Source organism: Siniperca chuatsi, linkage group LG16 (genome assembly GCF_020085105.1).
Source record: "Siniperca chuatsi isolate FFG_IHB_CAS linkage group LG16, ASM2008510v1, whole genome shotgun sequence".
In the NCBI taxonomy this organism is placed as follows: Eukaryota; Metazoa; Chordata; class Actinopteri; order Centrarchiformes; family Sinipercidae; genus Siniperca; species Siniperca chuatsi.
The window spans coordinates 9,229,633-9,246,019 of NC_058057.1; the positions used below are offsets into that span (position 1 = coordinate 9,229,633).

The window sequence follows — 16,387 nt, forward strand, 5'->3', positions numbered from 1 at the left end:
TATTTATAGAGCACTTATCAAAACAAAGTACAAAGTGCTTCACAACAAGATAAATAAAATACCACAGTGAATGACGAGATATAAAGAAATAAAATACATAAAATACACAAAAGCAATAAAATAAACAGTCAAATAAACAGCCAATTGAGGTAAAATCAGGATATGCTTTCAGATAAAAATGTGTTTTGAGACGAGACTTAAACGAAGACACTGACTCACACAACCTAATTTCTTCGGGCAAGTTCTTCCAGAGCCTCGGTCCCCCTTAGTTTTCATCCTGGACTCAGGAACAGACAGGAGACCCCTCCCCGAAGATCTCAAACTACGTGAAGGTTCATAAGGGATTACAAGGTCTAAAATATAGTCTGGGGCCAGGCCATGAAGAGCCTTAAAAGTAATCAACAAGATCTTAAAATCAATCCTAAAACCAACAGATAGCCAATGTGAAGAGGCTAAAACAGGTGTTATGTGGTCGTACTTCTTGGTCCTGGTTAACAGCCTAGCAGCTGAGTTTTGTACAGTCTGTCAAAGTTTTTTGATTAAGATAAGTGAACAGGCTGTTACAATAATCAAGGTGTTAGGAGATAAAAGCATGTACAACAGTTTCTGCATCACTAAGATTTAAAAAGTATGGTAAACAGGCAGACATCCCTTAATAGCACCCACCTCTCGACCCATCAAACTGATCAGAAGATGGATAAGTGGCATATGTCTAATACTGGAGCTGAGGTAGATGAGTCAAAAACCTTAAGTGCAATGCTCCCACATCTTGATTCAATAATCAGACACCATTATAGATCAGCAATGCATCATGGGATCAGAGAACCTTGTCAGAACCAAGTTGTAGAATTGAGATCACAACCATTATTCAAAACACCTATTGGAATTTTATGTAGTTTACATGTTTAAGGTTTTGAGTTAGTTAAACTCAAGACCTCATGCTGGAGATATTGATTTGTCATAGCAGCCTAAGCACAGGTATCATTCCTTTTTTGCACCAGAATGTACACTACCAGAGTAATGGAGCTGGCACACCTGATGGAATGTAGCCATGTATTACAATATACTTTAAGTCAGTGTATCTGCTATTTTGAATTGATTAGGTGGCACTGCAACAGGTACTTTTGTTTCATGCTTAGGTAGGGTGTAACATTTGCAACAATCCAGGGTCAGTTCTTGACACTAGGCAGTTACAATGCAGTGCACAAACCAACTTTGGAGGCAGGACTTTTAGTTTCTGTACACTAAAGAGCACCCCATTTCAGTCACCTGCAAATGTTCAAGCACAACTTGATGACTCATGCTGAAGCCTTTGCAGCTGCCTGTATCAAAATAGTGGTTACACTGTCAGTTTGACCAATATTCACTTTAGCATCAAGTATTGTATTTAATATTTTGTAAGTTGCCATCAGCTTGTGGGTGCCTCTTTGCCAACTACCTTGTACAAACACCAAACCAGATAGCATTTAAAGTGATCTTTATTGACATCAGAACACAAGGTCTGCAGGGATTCATTTAGTAGCCAACATGAATGATAGGAAACATTAAGAGCAAGTTCATCTCAGGCTGTGACAAAATTCTGGTTGCTTTCAAGCAGAAGACAGTATCTTGCTCAGGCTGCATCCACCTGCCCTGATGTTTATACTGACGTGGCTGCATGTAACCTTATAGACCAACTCCTTCGTATGGCTGGTTTTGTCCATTTCCTTCACCATAGCTAATTCTGCCAATACTGTGCAGGGTAGCTGGGCTGCTTGACGCTCTGAGGGACTTGAGAGTCAGCAGGGAGGGTCAAGACCTGCTGAGTACTGGGGTAGGCAGGATAGTAGTCTCTTTTGTAGTGAGTGTCTTGCCAGTGGTCCCGCCCCTGCTCAAAGCTACTGCTGAAGTGAGAAACTGTGCCTGGAGGATATTGACCAGTCAGGAACATGTAGTCATAAGGATATTCAACCCAAATTGCGCCGAGGCCTGACGGCTGAAGTTGGCTTGTGGAGGCATATCCAGCAGCCACTTGGACACCAGGAGGTGGTGGCTGGAAGCCTAGCTCTTCCGTCTCAGACTCGTAGTTGCCATGCTCATAGTTCTTTTCCAGATGGGACATTTCACCTGCCTGGTACTCTGGACGAAACAGGCCAAGTGGACTCACATTGCTATAGTCAGGTGGTTGAGGGGCAGAATTACTGGGGGCAAACTGGCCAGTACTAGGTCTTGCGGGAGGGCCCTCACCAGAAAGGCTGGGAGGTGCAACTGCCCAGGCGATGTCTAGGGAGCAGAAGTTACAGGGATTTTAAGCATCAAGATATTACAATTTCAGAGCCAAGGGCTCTTCACCAAAAGTATTAGTATAAAGTGGCCATTGCACTACCCACGGGAGTGCACATTACAAGGCCCTCAAAACTCAAGCAAATCTGGTTTTTAATAATTACAGTCACATTAGCACTAGTTACCTTGTGTAGAGGAGGGCCGGAGAGAACTTCGGCCTGCAGAAGAGCTGCTAACGTATCCTGACTGTACAGGTGCGGCAAAAGAGTTAGAGCTGTAAGAAGCTGCTGCTTCTCTCTGAACACTGGGTTGAGGGTAACTAGGTTCTGTACGTGGAGCTGCAACAATTTTAGAGTCAGAACCAGAAACTGCAGGGGCAAATCCACCAGAAGGCGGCACGCCTTTCCAGTTATGGCCAGCAGAAGCAGAGTTTGCACCATAACTGGAGGAGCTAGGATCAAAGCCTAGATATTAAGACAGATATTAGGACAAGTTTTTAAAATCATCATTAAACAACTTAAATGTTAACAGTGATACTTTACCTTGCTTTACTGGGTAGCTGTAATTCACACCCACCAGCATAACAAGGAGCAAGGCCCTATTGAAGAACACACAAAGCATAACTATGGCTACTTAACAGAAATTAGTCACAACATTACAAACAAATTGTTGCTTACCCTGACATAACACAAACAGCCATCATGTTGAACGAGCAGCTCTACAATCACAATGACCCTGTGAAAGGTTTATAAATGTTGCAAGTGACCTGCCCAGACCAATCAGAACGTAATGAATTAACGATACACAGCTGCTAGCAAATGAATCCTGATTAAGGTGGCTCCACCATGCTGAAACTTCAACAGCGAGTGTATCAAAGTTGGTCCAGTTGTCTCATTTTTTGCACATTGCTATCATAGGTGCGTTACATTACACAGTTTTGTACTTAGTACAGCATTTTATTTTCAGCATAACTAAGTTCTCCTTAGTTTATGTTTTTGTTTCGTTGTATTCATGTTATTCTGGTGATTTTTGTTTCTCTTTTCCACGAAGCAATCTCATTTCATATGCCTAAGCAAGATCCAAATGTACCTTTTGTCAGATAGTGTGACCTGCCCATACTGTTATGCAGTTGCTAGGGCAGATCATTTTAGTACATCTTTAATTTAATTGTTTAGCAGTTCTTCAAGTTTTAGTCTATTTAATAGAAAAATGAAATCACACCAAAGTATTTACAGGTTAAAACACAAGGAAAGATGTAATGTGCTGGCACAGCCAAGAAGCCAAGAGGCTTCCTATTTACTGCCCTAGAAGAGTAAACATTAGATCCCGGAAACAGTTTAAGTACAAACAAACATGATGAAATCATCTGTACAAACCTAAAACTACAGTACAGCAGTTTGTTGGTCTCATAATCATATTAAGAAGAAAACTTTGACCCAACCCGTGACCTGAAGAACATATCCTGAAGAAACTAATAAACTGCATATGAGGAAACTATATGAGAAATCTAAATGCGTTTGATAGTGGCACATCCCTTCATTAAGATCTTACTCCTCTATACCCAGCTTGAGACTGTGCCAAATGTGCCGTGGTTCTGCATTGTGACAATTTCCGGCACTTCAGATGTGTATTTCCTGGCTTTCTAATCAGAATGCTATTTTGTATCTCAAAAGGGGCTCCATTCAGCCCAACATTAACAGCCCTCGTCTGTGATAATGTGGATGCTTCGGGCCATAGGCCACCAGCTGCATCCACTTGTCAGTCTTTGGTACAGATGCCCTGTCTGTCTGCTGTGGCGAATGAAACTCATGGACTAAATTGGCACTTATTGTGCAGAATGATTTTATGTACGCATTTTAATGTGCCTCATCCAATTCCTTAACATGGTTTAATTATATCTGCTGACAGCCATCTCAAATTTTAAAATTATTTAAATGGAAAGCTCCTGTCCCTCTTGTAATTTATGTCGTTGAGTGGCCAGTGGAGATCAAATGGAAAGGCTATAGATCTTTGTACCTGAATATACTTTCAGCCAATTTATCCTAATCTGCTTGATTTTTTGTGCATCATAGTAGTTTCTCATACAAATCAAATGAAGAGAACTCAATTATGATGGATCAATAATTCAGCATTCTCAATTATGCTTTAATTGTAAGAAGCAATATCATCCAATCTTATTGTGTGGATAGGTGTTGTTGCTCTGCAGAGCTTTAGATGATTGTTTATATGAGATTAGAGCTGCGTATCAAGGAAAAGATCAGGCAATGTCACAGAGCCTTGGATAGCCAGGAAGAGACACATGCGTAGACACACTCCCGCACACACTCAGATACACTCCTGAATACACACACTCTTAATGACACAAACACATAACATAAAGCCAAATGCTGCCACTAAAATTTGCATGGTGCTCAGTAATGCATTAGTGAACATCACTTGGCAATCTGTTCATACGGGCTTAATTGGATTTTAATACCGCCTCTGATCTTGTTTTCTAATTAACGGCGGTGGCTGGCAACCAAGCAGAACCATGCACCCAGCAACACCTTTGATCCCGGCCATATGGAGTTCCTCCAAGCACGGCGGGGATGTAAAAATCCCTCACCTAGACGTGGGCGAACAACAGGCCCCCGAATCAAAATGGATGGGGTGAGGAGAATGAAGGAGGGTGGAGGATGGGGGTGTGTGGCAAGGGGTGGCGGTGGGGGGGAGGCAGTGGCATGTGTCATCCACACATCCCGGCGGCATTGTTATTGATTAATTTCTCTCACGATCAGTTGTGATCACAGATACATAAAACATGAGAGAGGGGACTGAATGCCTGTACACCTTATCATCCTTGCTGCCATTCGACACCCCTTCCTTGCAACGTGGAAATGTCAATAGCTTTTCTAATCTGTTTACTTCTCCCCTTGTGGCCACTGCGTTATGCTTTTGATGAAGGGCTGCCAAAAAAGTGTCCTTTTCTACCCTTACTTTTCCTGTTTTGGCAGACAGAGTATGGGTATTAAACTTTAATCTGCATAGTCACTCTGGCTCTCTTGCTGTTATTTAGTTATTTAATAGGATATCACTTGAAGACCCAGTGCAGTTTTTTAAATTCAGATTATTTAATAGATATTAAGACAGCTTTAGGGCTCATTTCTGAATACTCAGCCAGTTTTTGGAGGCTTGACGTGGCATCAGCATATCCACCAAAGCCACCCTGCAGCCTCAGCAACACAGCAACACAGGTTTTATGTTAGGCAACATATCATAAGTGGAAGCATCCAATTAGTCAATCTTCATGGTGCAATGAATGCTAGAGAAATTATTTCTGAAAAACACAAACATTGCAATATTGAATATGTTCAAATGTCATATCAAATTAAATATCTTTTTAGCTTTAACCTTCCTCCTACTGTAGATATGCATCTAGCTCATCTGCATGAATCAGTCAGATGAGGTTGTGTAAAAAGGAAAGTATAGGTCTTATCAATACCCCATTATTTCATTAAATGAATAGCTCGACATTTTGGAAAATAAGCATATTCTTTTTCATGCCGAGAGTTAGATAAGAAGATTGATACCGCTCTAATATGTGCATGATAAATATGAAGCTACCGCCTGCATCCAATTAGCTTAGCTCAGCACAAAGACTGGAAATAGGGGGAAACTGCTAGCCTGGCTCTGTCCGAAGGCAGCTAAATTTGCCTACCTGCACCTCTAAAGCTCACTAATAACACAATATATCTTGTTTGTTTAATCCGTATGAAAACCAAAGTGTAAAAACAAACGTTGTGGTTTTACTGGGGGTTATGTGGATGACTATTTTTTTTGGCCGGGAGCATTGACTTCCTGGAGTCTCTGCTGGTTGCCTGGCAACCTCATGGTGATGACAAGACTTCTGCGGAGTAAACAAATGAGATATGACGTGTTAATTAGTGAGCTTTAGAGGTGCTGGTAGGCAGATTTTGTTACCTTTGGACAGAGCCAGGCTAGCTGTTTCCCTCTGTTTCCAGTCTTTATGCTAAGCTAAGCTAACCAGCTGTTGGCAGTAGTTGCATATTTATCGTAGAGACACGAGAGTGGTATCAATCTTCTCATCTAACTCTCGTCAAGAAAGCGAAAGAAACTATTTATTTGAGACCCAGTCTGTGTGTTCTTTGGTTGGTCTGTTTCTGTGTATCACCTTTTGCACACTGGTTGAGAGAGCTACATTATGCACACGAGGCTGTGGAAATTCCAAGCACGAGGTAAAAATAGCGTGCAGTATATCTGTGGAGGATGTTGGTCATGTCAAGTCAAGGAAGCTGGACTTGCTCTGTAGTCTTAAAGACATTTCACAAGTCATCCTAGAGGCTTTAACAGTTCTACTGACTGTTGGGGAAGGTCACCAGTATTTAACGTCTATGGGTGGTTATAACCTTGACTTAAAGTGAGAGTAATGATAATACATAAGACAATATGGCAATCATCCATGCATGGTGATTTTGTTTAGTTCAGCAAGCTGTCATTTCACTGCTGTCTGACAGAAAGCAGCTCATTAACTATGCATATCAATTAAAAACCTGAGCAAATGTGACGAATTTCATATCTACAACAGTATGATTGACAACCAGGAGGATGGTGTTATTAAAGGATGTCAAATTTCCCCAATACTAACTGATACAGTGTTTTGGGTATATTTACATTAACACGCCCTGTACGAAACAATATCATTAGACTAGGGAATGTGATTCTTATAGTAATGTATCATTAAGTGTTGATCATGGCAGTAGCTCTGATTAAAGAGTGTTTAAGTCCCAGTGGTGGAAAAAGTACTCAGATCTATTACTTAAGTAAAAGTAGCAATATTACATTGTAGAATTACCGTTACAAGTAACAATCATGTATTAAAGTTAAAGTACAAAAGTACAAGTTAAAAAATATATACTTAAAGTACCAAGAGTAAAAGTACTCATTATGCAGAATGGCCCATTTCAGATAATATGTATTATATTATTGGATTATAATTATTGATGCATTAATATTGATGCATCACTTTAATGTTGCAGCTGGTAAAGGTGGGGCACATTTTAATTTCTTTATATACTGTTGGATAGCTTGTGAAATTCCCCCGGGGATCAATAAAGTCTTATCTTAACCTATAACAATACATAATAATTTTTTGTTGTTGATTATATTTTGTATTATTAATCGGAATCTGCAAAGTAACTAGTAACTAAAGTTATCAAATAAATGTAGTGCAGTAAAAAGTACAAAATTTGCTTCTGAAATAAAGTGGAGTAGAAGTATAATGTAGCAGAAAATGGAAAGTAAAGTACCTCAAAATTGTACCTAAGTAGAGTACTTGAGTAAATGTTCTTAGTTACTTTCCACCACTGTTGAGTCCACATTGACGCTCTCATGCTGCTGCAATGAAGAGGGGAGGCTTGACAATTCTCGCCTGTGATTGCATCTGAATAATGATGCCTTTTTTACATGCTGGTTGTTTGTCCTTCAGCAGGGCAATTATTTCAACAATGTGTATATACTCTTTTGAAGAGGATTGTGACTTATTGTGCCCTCGCTAATCACCAGAAATGCATCAAGACTAAAGTGGGGTGACTAATGAAGATGGGTGACAAGGCCTGAAGGCCTTCTCTTTATTTTATATGGAACTCTTTCTTTTGTATGAAAAGAGAAATCCTTGCCCTCCTTAAATTATGAAATTGTCCTTCGACCTTAGCATGTGACAAAGTTCCTCATCTTTCTGTGAAAGACACATTCAAGCCCATAAGTGCTATATTTGATTTTGGAGTCCTTTCTTTTAAAACTTAATGGATGACAGAAATGGAAAGTGGCCTTAGCTGATGTTTGAAACAATCACATGCTAATGACTAAATACATTTCTGCCATGCTAACGCTGTTGTATGCTTGCCATGTCTACATACAAAAGTCAATAGAAAATTACAATTACAAGCATGGTACCCTCTGAAAAGATTCAGCATCAGCCTAGTTTTTGGACAATGCTACCAGTCTCCAGTGAATCACATTTTAGCATCATATACATTACTGTGTCTTAACACCTTTCGTAGTACCAATATAGCTCAAATTGGTAAGTACACCAATGTACAATGATCTTTTCAGCTGTCACAATGCTGATTCTGCATTTCAAATCTTCCTCTGACATAAAAGAAAGCAGATCATTACATTATTGTCTGAAAAAGTATACCTCACTCATGCTGTCTTACAATGTGTTACAGTATGTTAGTCCATTGACACGTCAGATGGCCCCTGGCACAAAAGCTGTTCCACCAGTTTGTCTGACATGACACACAGGTCTGTTATTCAAACTGTTAGCACAGACAATAGGTGACCGTACATAACAACTCCTGCTATGACATTATTTTAACAGCAGCTAAAGAAGTTATTTTTAATTGCAAAAAGTTTTTGGAAGTGTTTAAGAATTTAAGAAGGGAAAGTGCTGATTCACTTTACCAAAAGCACACCATTTAATTAAAATGTATATTTTGGCTAAAGCCTTGAATAGCACAACCCCAAAGAGTTGTCTTAGTTAGGTGATGACTGTTTTCTCAAGATTACAGTTCCATGATATTTTATTCAAGTTTGGAAAGGGATTGACAATGAGTTTTGGACACAGCAGAGTTGTCATCTCAAGGGGATCAAGGTTTTAGCCATAAAATGCCTGGGCTGCACTTTACAATAAATGGAAACAGTTGCACCTTTAAGCTGACTTGGCCCCTCAACAGCAAAGCTCAGTTTGTAAATCAAGATGATAATTTGACCATAACATGATAATTGTGGGATACTGAGATGAAACAAGAGAAGATTTAAATTGATCCTGGGCTTAATCACAAAGAGAGAGACACAGGGAAAGAAAGATGAAAACACCCACATGGGATCATCTTTAAATTTCTGCAGAAGGTAAATGTAGTGTACATGTTGTGTGTACAGTATGTACGCATACAGCAAATATGTGTTTGGCTGGGAGTCTAACTTGCGGTCTAATTATGGGTTCCACAGAATAGACCAAAAAAATATTTCTTACATGTACATGTGTATGCATCATACACATTGCAACGTCCACAGTGGTGTACACGCCCAGTGTACTTAGCCCAGGGTGATTCTGGCAGAGATACAGAAACCAAAAGACAAGTCATATCAGCAATGCAAACCGTCCCTCGGTTCAAACACTGGAATGAGCCACCTTGCTAAATCGGCGTTACGAAACGAAGGGTATAAACATGCATTTGCATATAAGTTTGATTTATAGTGTGTGCATTTTATTAGCTGTGTGAGTCAAGCTAGAATTTCATGTTGTGTCCCTATCTGTCCTCCCATAAGTAGACTCTCTGTCAAGAAAAAAAATATAAATTTGAAGTTTCAGTCACTGATACATAGAGATATAGAAATATCTCTATAATAATAAACAAGTGAGCACTCAAAACTATAAGATTAGCAGTCTTTTGGGAGCACTGCATGTTTATGCTAAAGTGTAAAGGACAGGAATACAGGTTTTCTCTCATACCAGAGAAAGGAATTTCAAAAGAATATGGTCAAGTCAGAACCTTTTTGTTACATGACAATTCACTCCTTTTCTGCCTGCTGTCAAAGAGGAGATTAAGTTGTCAAAATGTGGGTCTTGGTCCAGACTGGTCTTTTGAATGGATATTCACTAGTCTGATCTCCGCCACTGCTAATAGACTGAGCTCAAAGGGGAGTAGGGAGAACAGAGGAGGGAGAGGGGTAAGAAGGCTTTAGGATCACTTTACCTGGATTCGGCAGTGTGGCGCTGGTGGATTAGTGCCCCGGGCCTCATGGCACGCTAGTCTGCAAACACCCCCATAACTCTGTTCTACAGGTACAAACACATGCACACACACGCTCATTCACAACACAGTGGCCAGTAAACACACAAACACGATTTCAAGGTGCATTTTGCATAAGAACATGTGGGTTGCCCTTACATCCAAACACATCGATGCTTTTAAATGCAATCGTGTACCTGCAAACACGGCAACACGCATCTACAGTATATGTTACACACAACCAAATGCCCGGTGACCTCTACAGTCTCACATCTCAGGTCTATGCAGCCATAGCCCAGATGAACTAGCACCAGATGAAACAACAACTGTTAACAACCACTCTTAATTTCAGTGAACTTCCGCACTGATTTCTGGCTTCTGTACAGTTGAGATGCCTCACACAAACTTTCTTCGACATCCTAGAAGCTTTCAGAAGTCTGTTCCTTGTCTGATACCACTCTGTAAGGTCACTCACTCATCCAGAACGGCAAAACCATAACCCATAAAGGAGAAAATACAGGTTGTTCTTGGCAGGGAGGAAAGAAACCCACCGAAGCTTCATCCCTCTCTGCCGCCTCTGCCTGCTCTCCCCCCAGTCACTACCTGATGACTTCTCCATCCGTTTTAATTGGTAATTATTTTGCAGGGTTTAATGCCTTTATTCAGACTGTCAGTGTGGAGTCAGGAGAGGAGGATTAGGTGCCCCAGGGGGACGAGACACTGGCACGGCCAGGACAGCTCATTTTTACACAGGCAGGGGAGGAGGACAGCTCATCTTTGATCCGGTTGGGGCTTCGCAGGCCAGAGGGGTGACAGCTGCACTTTCTTTAGCCCACATTTGAATTTGAATTCTATCTTAGGATGCAGCGCGCCACGGACTTGGCAGGGCAGTGGGGTAATCTGCTCGGCACAAACGCCCGGGCCTTTTCTTCCTGTGTGCCCTCGCAGAGATTGGAGTAATTAAAGTTAAATGGAATGCATTAAAAACTCACTTGTGCCGAGGCTGTGGCGGCCGTGCCAACAGTGAATGGGCTGGGGCTGTCCTTTTACGCTACTCTAATCCTGCGGAATATATGTGTGCCCCGTGACTTTGATGCTACGCTACCAAAGCATTGGAAACGGCTACCAGTGGAGCTACAACTGACTGCTGGCTTTCACCTCAGAAGAACATCTTGGAGAGCAAATTCAGCTGGATTCTGACATTGGCAGGAGGTTTGATGGAATCAGCTCGGGAAGGCTATTAGCACTTTCCAGACTCACATGTCACTCTCAAATTGCCACGCTTTGATGTACGGTCTATTTAAATACCACACACTGCCTTTCTCCTGACCTGTGGTAATATTTAGAGTAAATCTTGACTAGCTGTCCATAACAATAACTAACACATAAAGAACTTGTAGTGTCAATTGTTCTACAAAAGGTTGGCCCATACATGAAGAACTTTCCATGCCAACAAATGCTGGCTCTCAACCAATGCAACTTTGCAAAAGAGATGGGCAATCCCAGTTTGTCAGCCATCTTGACGTGGACAGTAATTGCAGCAAAAGACAAACTTGCACTTATAGCCATAGGCTGGGAACCAGACCTGCTCTTCGAAATGGATGTCAAGAGACTTGAGGCATCAGACACTAAGGTAATTGTTGCTGTCTTTCATTTTAGAGGAATGTGGACAGAGACAAAGGGGGGCAGGCTACAAAACTATCATCATAATCTCTCCCTGGCTTTGTGTGTGATCCTCAAGCCCTTCTAATGAGAGGAGATAGGACGGGAGGAACATAAGTGTGTGGGAGGAGTGAAAAAAAGGTGTTTTGTGAAACATAAAGTACGGGACAGAGCAAGTGGTAAAAAGGAGAGACTAAGATGGAGATGATGGATAGAGAAAAAAATCTTGCACACTCACTGATTTTACCTTTGTGGTTTACTATCTAGAATATCTAGGCTAATTAACAAACACACAAATCAGTAAATCAATCAGACAGTCAGTGGCCAGTCTTCCAATCTGTAGACCTCACAAACAACTCCTTATCCAGAAAAAGTGAAAAGAATGGCTTGAGCCAGCAAACAGTTTCACAGGTTTCACAGTTAATGCCTACAGCCAAAAGCATGCACAAATTTGTCTGATAACGCTACACGTTACACCAAATATTTCCCTTTAGGGCCATGAGGGACCAGGTGCATAAACATGTTGGCCACCCAGTTTGACACTACTGACATTTTAAATTACATCATTACTTTTTCATGCCAGACAATACATATATGTACCCTTTTCCTTACCACAACTTCCCATTATGGCCTGCTTTGTTATATCAGAATTTTGCTTGCTCCTTCTATGCTATTCTTTGTGTTTGCTGTGACAAAAACTAAAATCCCAAGCATACTGGTCAAGGTATCATCATTGCCTGTATGATACATTTTGGATCTGAGCATGTTATCTATCCAGTCCAGTGTCCCTAGGAATTATGTCAGTATTGGTTGATATACATCCAGTGCTAGCGCGGCAAGTAGTATGTCCTGTTGGATGGGTTTGTATCATGTCTAGGTCTCATGTAGAAGATCTGAGTTTGCAGCCCGCCACAGACTTGCAATTGCTTATTTATTAACTGTAAATGTGATCTTTCCCTTCTTTTTTCTGTTTTGCCGCTTTATTGGATAGTTACATTAAAGAGAGACAAGAAAGGCAGGGGAGAGAGAGAGGGGATGACATGCAGCAAAGGGCCCGAGCCGGACTTGAACGCAGGTCGCTGCGGTAAGGACTCAGCCTTGATATGTGGTTTGTGCTCTATCAGGTGAGTTGCAGGGGTGCCCCCCGATCTTTCCATAATCTTATCCAAGAGTTTTTGTTGCTTAACTGGAACCACCCCTTAAAGGAATAGATTTGCTTCCTAAGAGTTGGATAAGAAATAAGAAGCTACAGCCAGCTGGTGTAGGCAAGTTTAGCTTAGCATAAAAACTGGATTAAGGGGGAAACAGTTTACTAACATGTTATATCTTGTTTGTTTAATCTTTAAAAATTCATAAATTTAAAAGCAACGTTGCAAATTTACAGGTAACTATATGTGCTGGATCATTTCTTAGCTGGGTGCAGTGACTGTCTGGCAACCTCACTATGACAACAAGACTCTAGGAAGTCCCTGGCCTTGCTAAGATGTTAAGCTAAGCTAACTACCTGCTGGCTTTACCTTTATATTTAGTGTACAGACATGAAATTGGTATCAAGTTTCTAACTCTCGGCGAGAACACGAATAAGTGTATTTCTCAAAATGTTGAAGTATTCCTTTAACCAAAGTTTATTTGCCATAACTACCATCTTCCCATAACCTTATCCATACTGTAGTTGAAAATTTAACATAATCTGCAGAACTGTTTTGCAGAACTGTCTTGTCTGACGATGGGGTTGCAGTTTTCATTAGGTCTTCTTTTAGTTTGGTGTATAATGGAAAATTCTCTCAAGATTTAAAATATGTTCTTGTATATATTCATATTCCTTCAAATATTTTCAAAGAACATGAAGCAAGACATTCTGCAATATACATATTTTACATGATGAGTCTGTCTTCTTGTTGTCTGGAATATTTTGTGTCAAGCACCTAAATTGGATTTTGAAGACAGCTGATCTGACGGAGTCTTCAAGCAGATTAGATGAAAGACCAGTAAAGAATGGGGAGACAGACAGGGTGAACCCACGAACCAGACAGAGAGGTAGACTTGCAGACAGACCGAGAGAGATTCACAGACCAACTAGACAGACAACTATCCCTGTCATGCACTGTCCTAGCTTATTGGACAAATCTCATGCATCTGGACATTTCACTTGCAGGTCATGATTCAAGTATATCTGGAATGCATACATCCTCTCTTTAACTGCAAAATCAGGGGAAAGTGGCATGATTACAATCATACCACTATTGTCTGTAATAAACAGGCAAGCTGGTGCTTCTGTGGAGGAGGGATTCAAGTGCTTGTTCACTTAAAAGTGAAAAGGCTCCCTGAATAACTAATTAAAAAGCATCTGAATACCACTATAAGACCTTGGTTTATACTTTTGCGGATTTGATTAGTGGTGATTTGTCTATTCGCTGACAGACGCTTGATGTTGGCGAGATAAAGGAAAAAAAGCCAAAGCTTTTGGCTGGGAAGCCCTATTATTCATGGGCAGCAGTTGAGTGTGTATTTCCATTAGATGTGTGAAGGCCTCTAAGGTCTAAGAATGCACTTTAATAGATACCTGTCAAATGTAATTAACTATGTTTTTCCTATATCATACGCTTTCCCATCGCCTCCAGCCAGAGGCTCCACAGTGTGTTTGTGTGTGTGTATACAAGTACACATGCACATGTGTGTCTGTGTGTGAGAGAGACAAGAGTCTGTCTCAGCGTCTTTTGCCACCCAGCGATTGGAGACAGTTTTAATTGCAGCATGACAACCACAAGAAAGGACCAGAAGCCCCATAAAAGCCAAAGCAAGCTGGCAGCCGTCCCACAGTGGAAAGCTAGCCATGCCGTAATTACAGGTAAAAAGACCTCTAGCACTGTAGCTCAGCACCGTGTTTATTTGACACCAATCATGCAACTATGCAGGTATCCCAACAAAAACATGCTCTGTCCCGACAGGACTGAGGTGCCTCTGAGAAAGACTTGGACATCACCGGTAATCAAGGAATGTCTTGTGGCTTGGAGACTGAACCCTTGTCAGAACATGAAAGTGAGCAGAGAGACCTTGATTTTAAAGAGCTCAGATGAATTCACCAGTGCATGCTACATTGTTCCCAGGCAGAGAGGAGCCTCGCATGGCATCAATAATTCATTTTACAAGACTCACTTTTGCCTCCAGTGAGCAGGTCGATTTAAACGTTTTGATATCCACATCCAAGGGTGCAACGGGACGCATTAAAGACACATTAGCAAAGTTAGTGACACCTCCTGCTGCAGACTGAATACATTCTTTTCTCAGCTAAATTAGAGATGATCACCTGTGCTCATTCTAGCAGTAGGTTTGAGATACCCAGACTTCTGAGTATTTGGTTTTGTATGAGTAGAGGAGTGTTTAATGACTGTATGCTTGATAGCACACACATTTAGCCTGGCCTATGGGAGGAGCAAGGTTGTCTCTCCAAATGACAATGGGGGCATCTGGGTGATGAACACTGCATGTGTCTAAAGAAATGTGTTGAAGTGAACTGGGGACCTCCCCTTTAGCGTACACTGAAAAAGATTTGAAATCTGCTAAGCTCATTCAAATCAGACTTCATATCCAATTTATAGGCAGTCACATTGGTAATCACTCCAATACACTGCCAGTGTAAATCAAAAACATTTTAGTGACAGCATTGGTTTCTATTTGGAAATCCAGACCCTAGCACATAAATCTCACCTCTGTAAGTACTTTACGAGAGCACAATGTGTGTTTTATGTGTTCTTTATGAGTGTGGAAAGGCCACATCTTGAATGACACTCACTGCCAGACCCATAGGGGGGATAAAAAAAATACAAAAACGTTTTACAGGCTCATTTTCTATAACATATGCTCAGATTCTACTAAGAAGGAGTCCGTGTAAAGATACAGGGCAACATGTTTCCTCTGCTGTTCGTCTCTTTTTAAGTTATTCATTCATGGACTGTGTTATTTACTTGTATCCTGGTTGTGGTGATTTACTAGTTAGGTAATGACTGTCAAGGCAATTGGCTGCTAAAGTGGTGAACCGGGGCTCAAGTGAAGGGCAGTGTTTATCATGGTATTGACTTTCTGACGAGGGTGCCACAGACTCTTTTGTCACTGAGGCTGGGCCACTCAAAGAGCTGGCCGAGGGAGGTCATATGACCCACAAGCTCATACCATCCCCGTTGTTTTATTCTTTAATCAGGTTCTTTGTTTTCTACCTTTTTAACCTTTTTTTAGGTCAGTTTTTGAGGTGAAATTTGAGGTTTTTGAGGTGAAATTTTTCAGTGATTAAGACGTATACTTTGAATATAAATAAGGTGCCAGGGTGTGTAAAAAAGTTTGTTTATCAAGAAAATTTGCGCCCCGGACCCCCCATAGAGGTCCGGGCTTAGCCCTGAATGTCTCTAATCCACAAAACGCCCCTGGTAGTAATTTACCTGCCAAAACATGGGTCAATCAATTAGGCAAGGTAGTTGATACTGCATGGAGAACATTTTTACTGCAAATATTATCTACTACAGATTAGGGATGTTGGGTCTATGTTGGTTGGCTGTTATGAGTATTACACCAAGATTGTGGATTATGTTTTAAGAAATATCACAGGACTCTTTTTGTGTTGAGATCATAATATTGAACTCAACATTAAGAAGCTCTGAGAAACATATTTGATTGCA

General features: G+C 40.9%; 1 protein-coding gene across 2 annotated transcripts; it reads right to left on the reverse strand.

Annotated features, from left to right (window-relative positions):
• Positions 1 to 1,460: 1,460 nt before the first annotated feature.
• LOC122862907 lies at positions 1,461 to 3,011 on the reverse strand. 2 transcript variants are annotated; one of them, XM_044168778.1, is made up of 4 exons: positions 2,940 to 3,011; positions 2,805 to 2,860; positions 2,448 to 2,726; positions 1,461 to 2,262 (listed from the first exon to the last, which is right to left on the reverse strand). In XM_044168778.1, the coding sequence occupies exons 1-4, from the start codon at positions 2,963 to 2,965 to the stop codon at positions 1,718 to 1,720; spliced, it is 906 nt and encodes a 301-aa protein (XP_044024713.1). In that variant the 5' UTR covers positions 2,966 to 3,011; the 3' UTR covers positions 1,461 to 1,717. The 2 variants fall into 2 exon arrangements, with proteins under 2 accessions (XP_044024713.1, XP_044024714.1); XM_044168779.1 differs by having other exon boundaries at positions 2,448 to 2,600; positions 2,940 to 2,994.
• Between the last annotated feature and the right edge of the window lie 13,376 nt (positions 3,012 to 16,387).

Coding starts and splice junctions, on each gene's coding strand:
- LOC122862907 (XM_044168778.1), bottom strand. CDS start 2,965: ATGATGGCTGTTTGTGTTATGTCAGG. Junction 2,727..2,804: donor CAGCTACCCAGTAAAGCAAG/GTAAAGTATCAC, acceptor CTTAATATCTAG/GCTTTGATCCTAGCTCCTCC. Junction 2,263..2,447: donor CCGGCCCTCCTCTACACAAG/GTAACTAGTGCT, acceptor TCTGCTCCCTAG/ACATCGCCTGGGCAGTTGCA.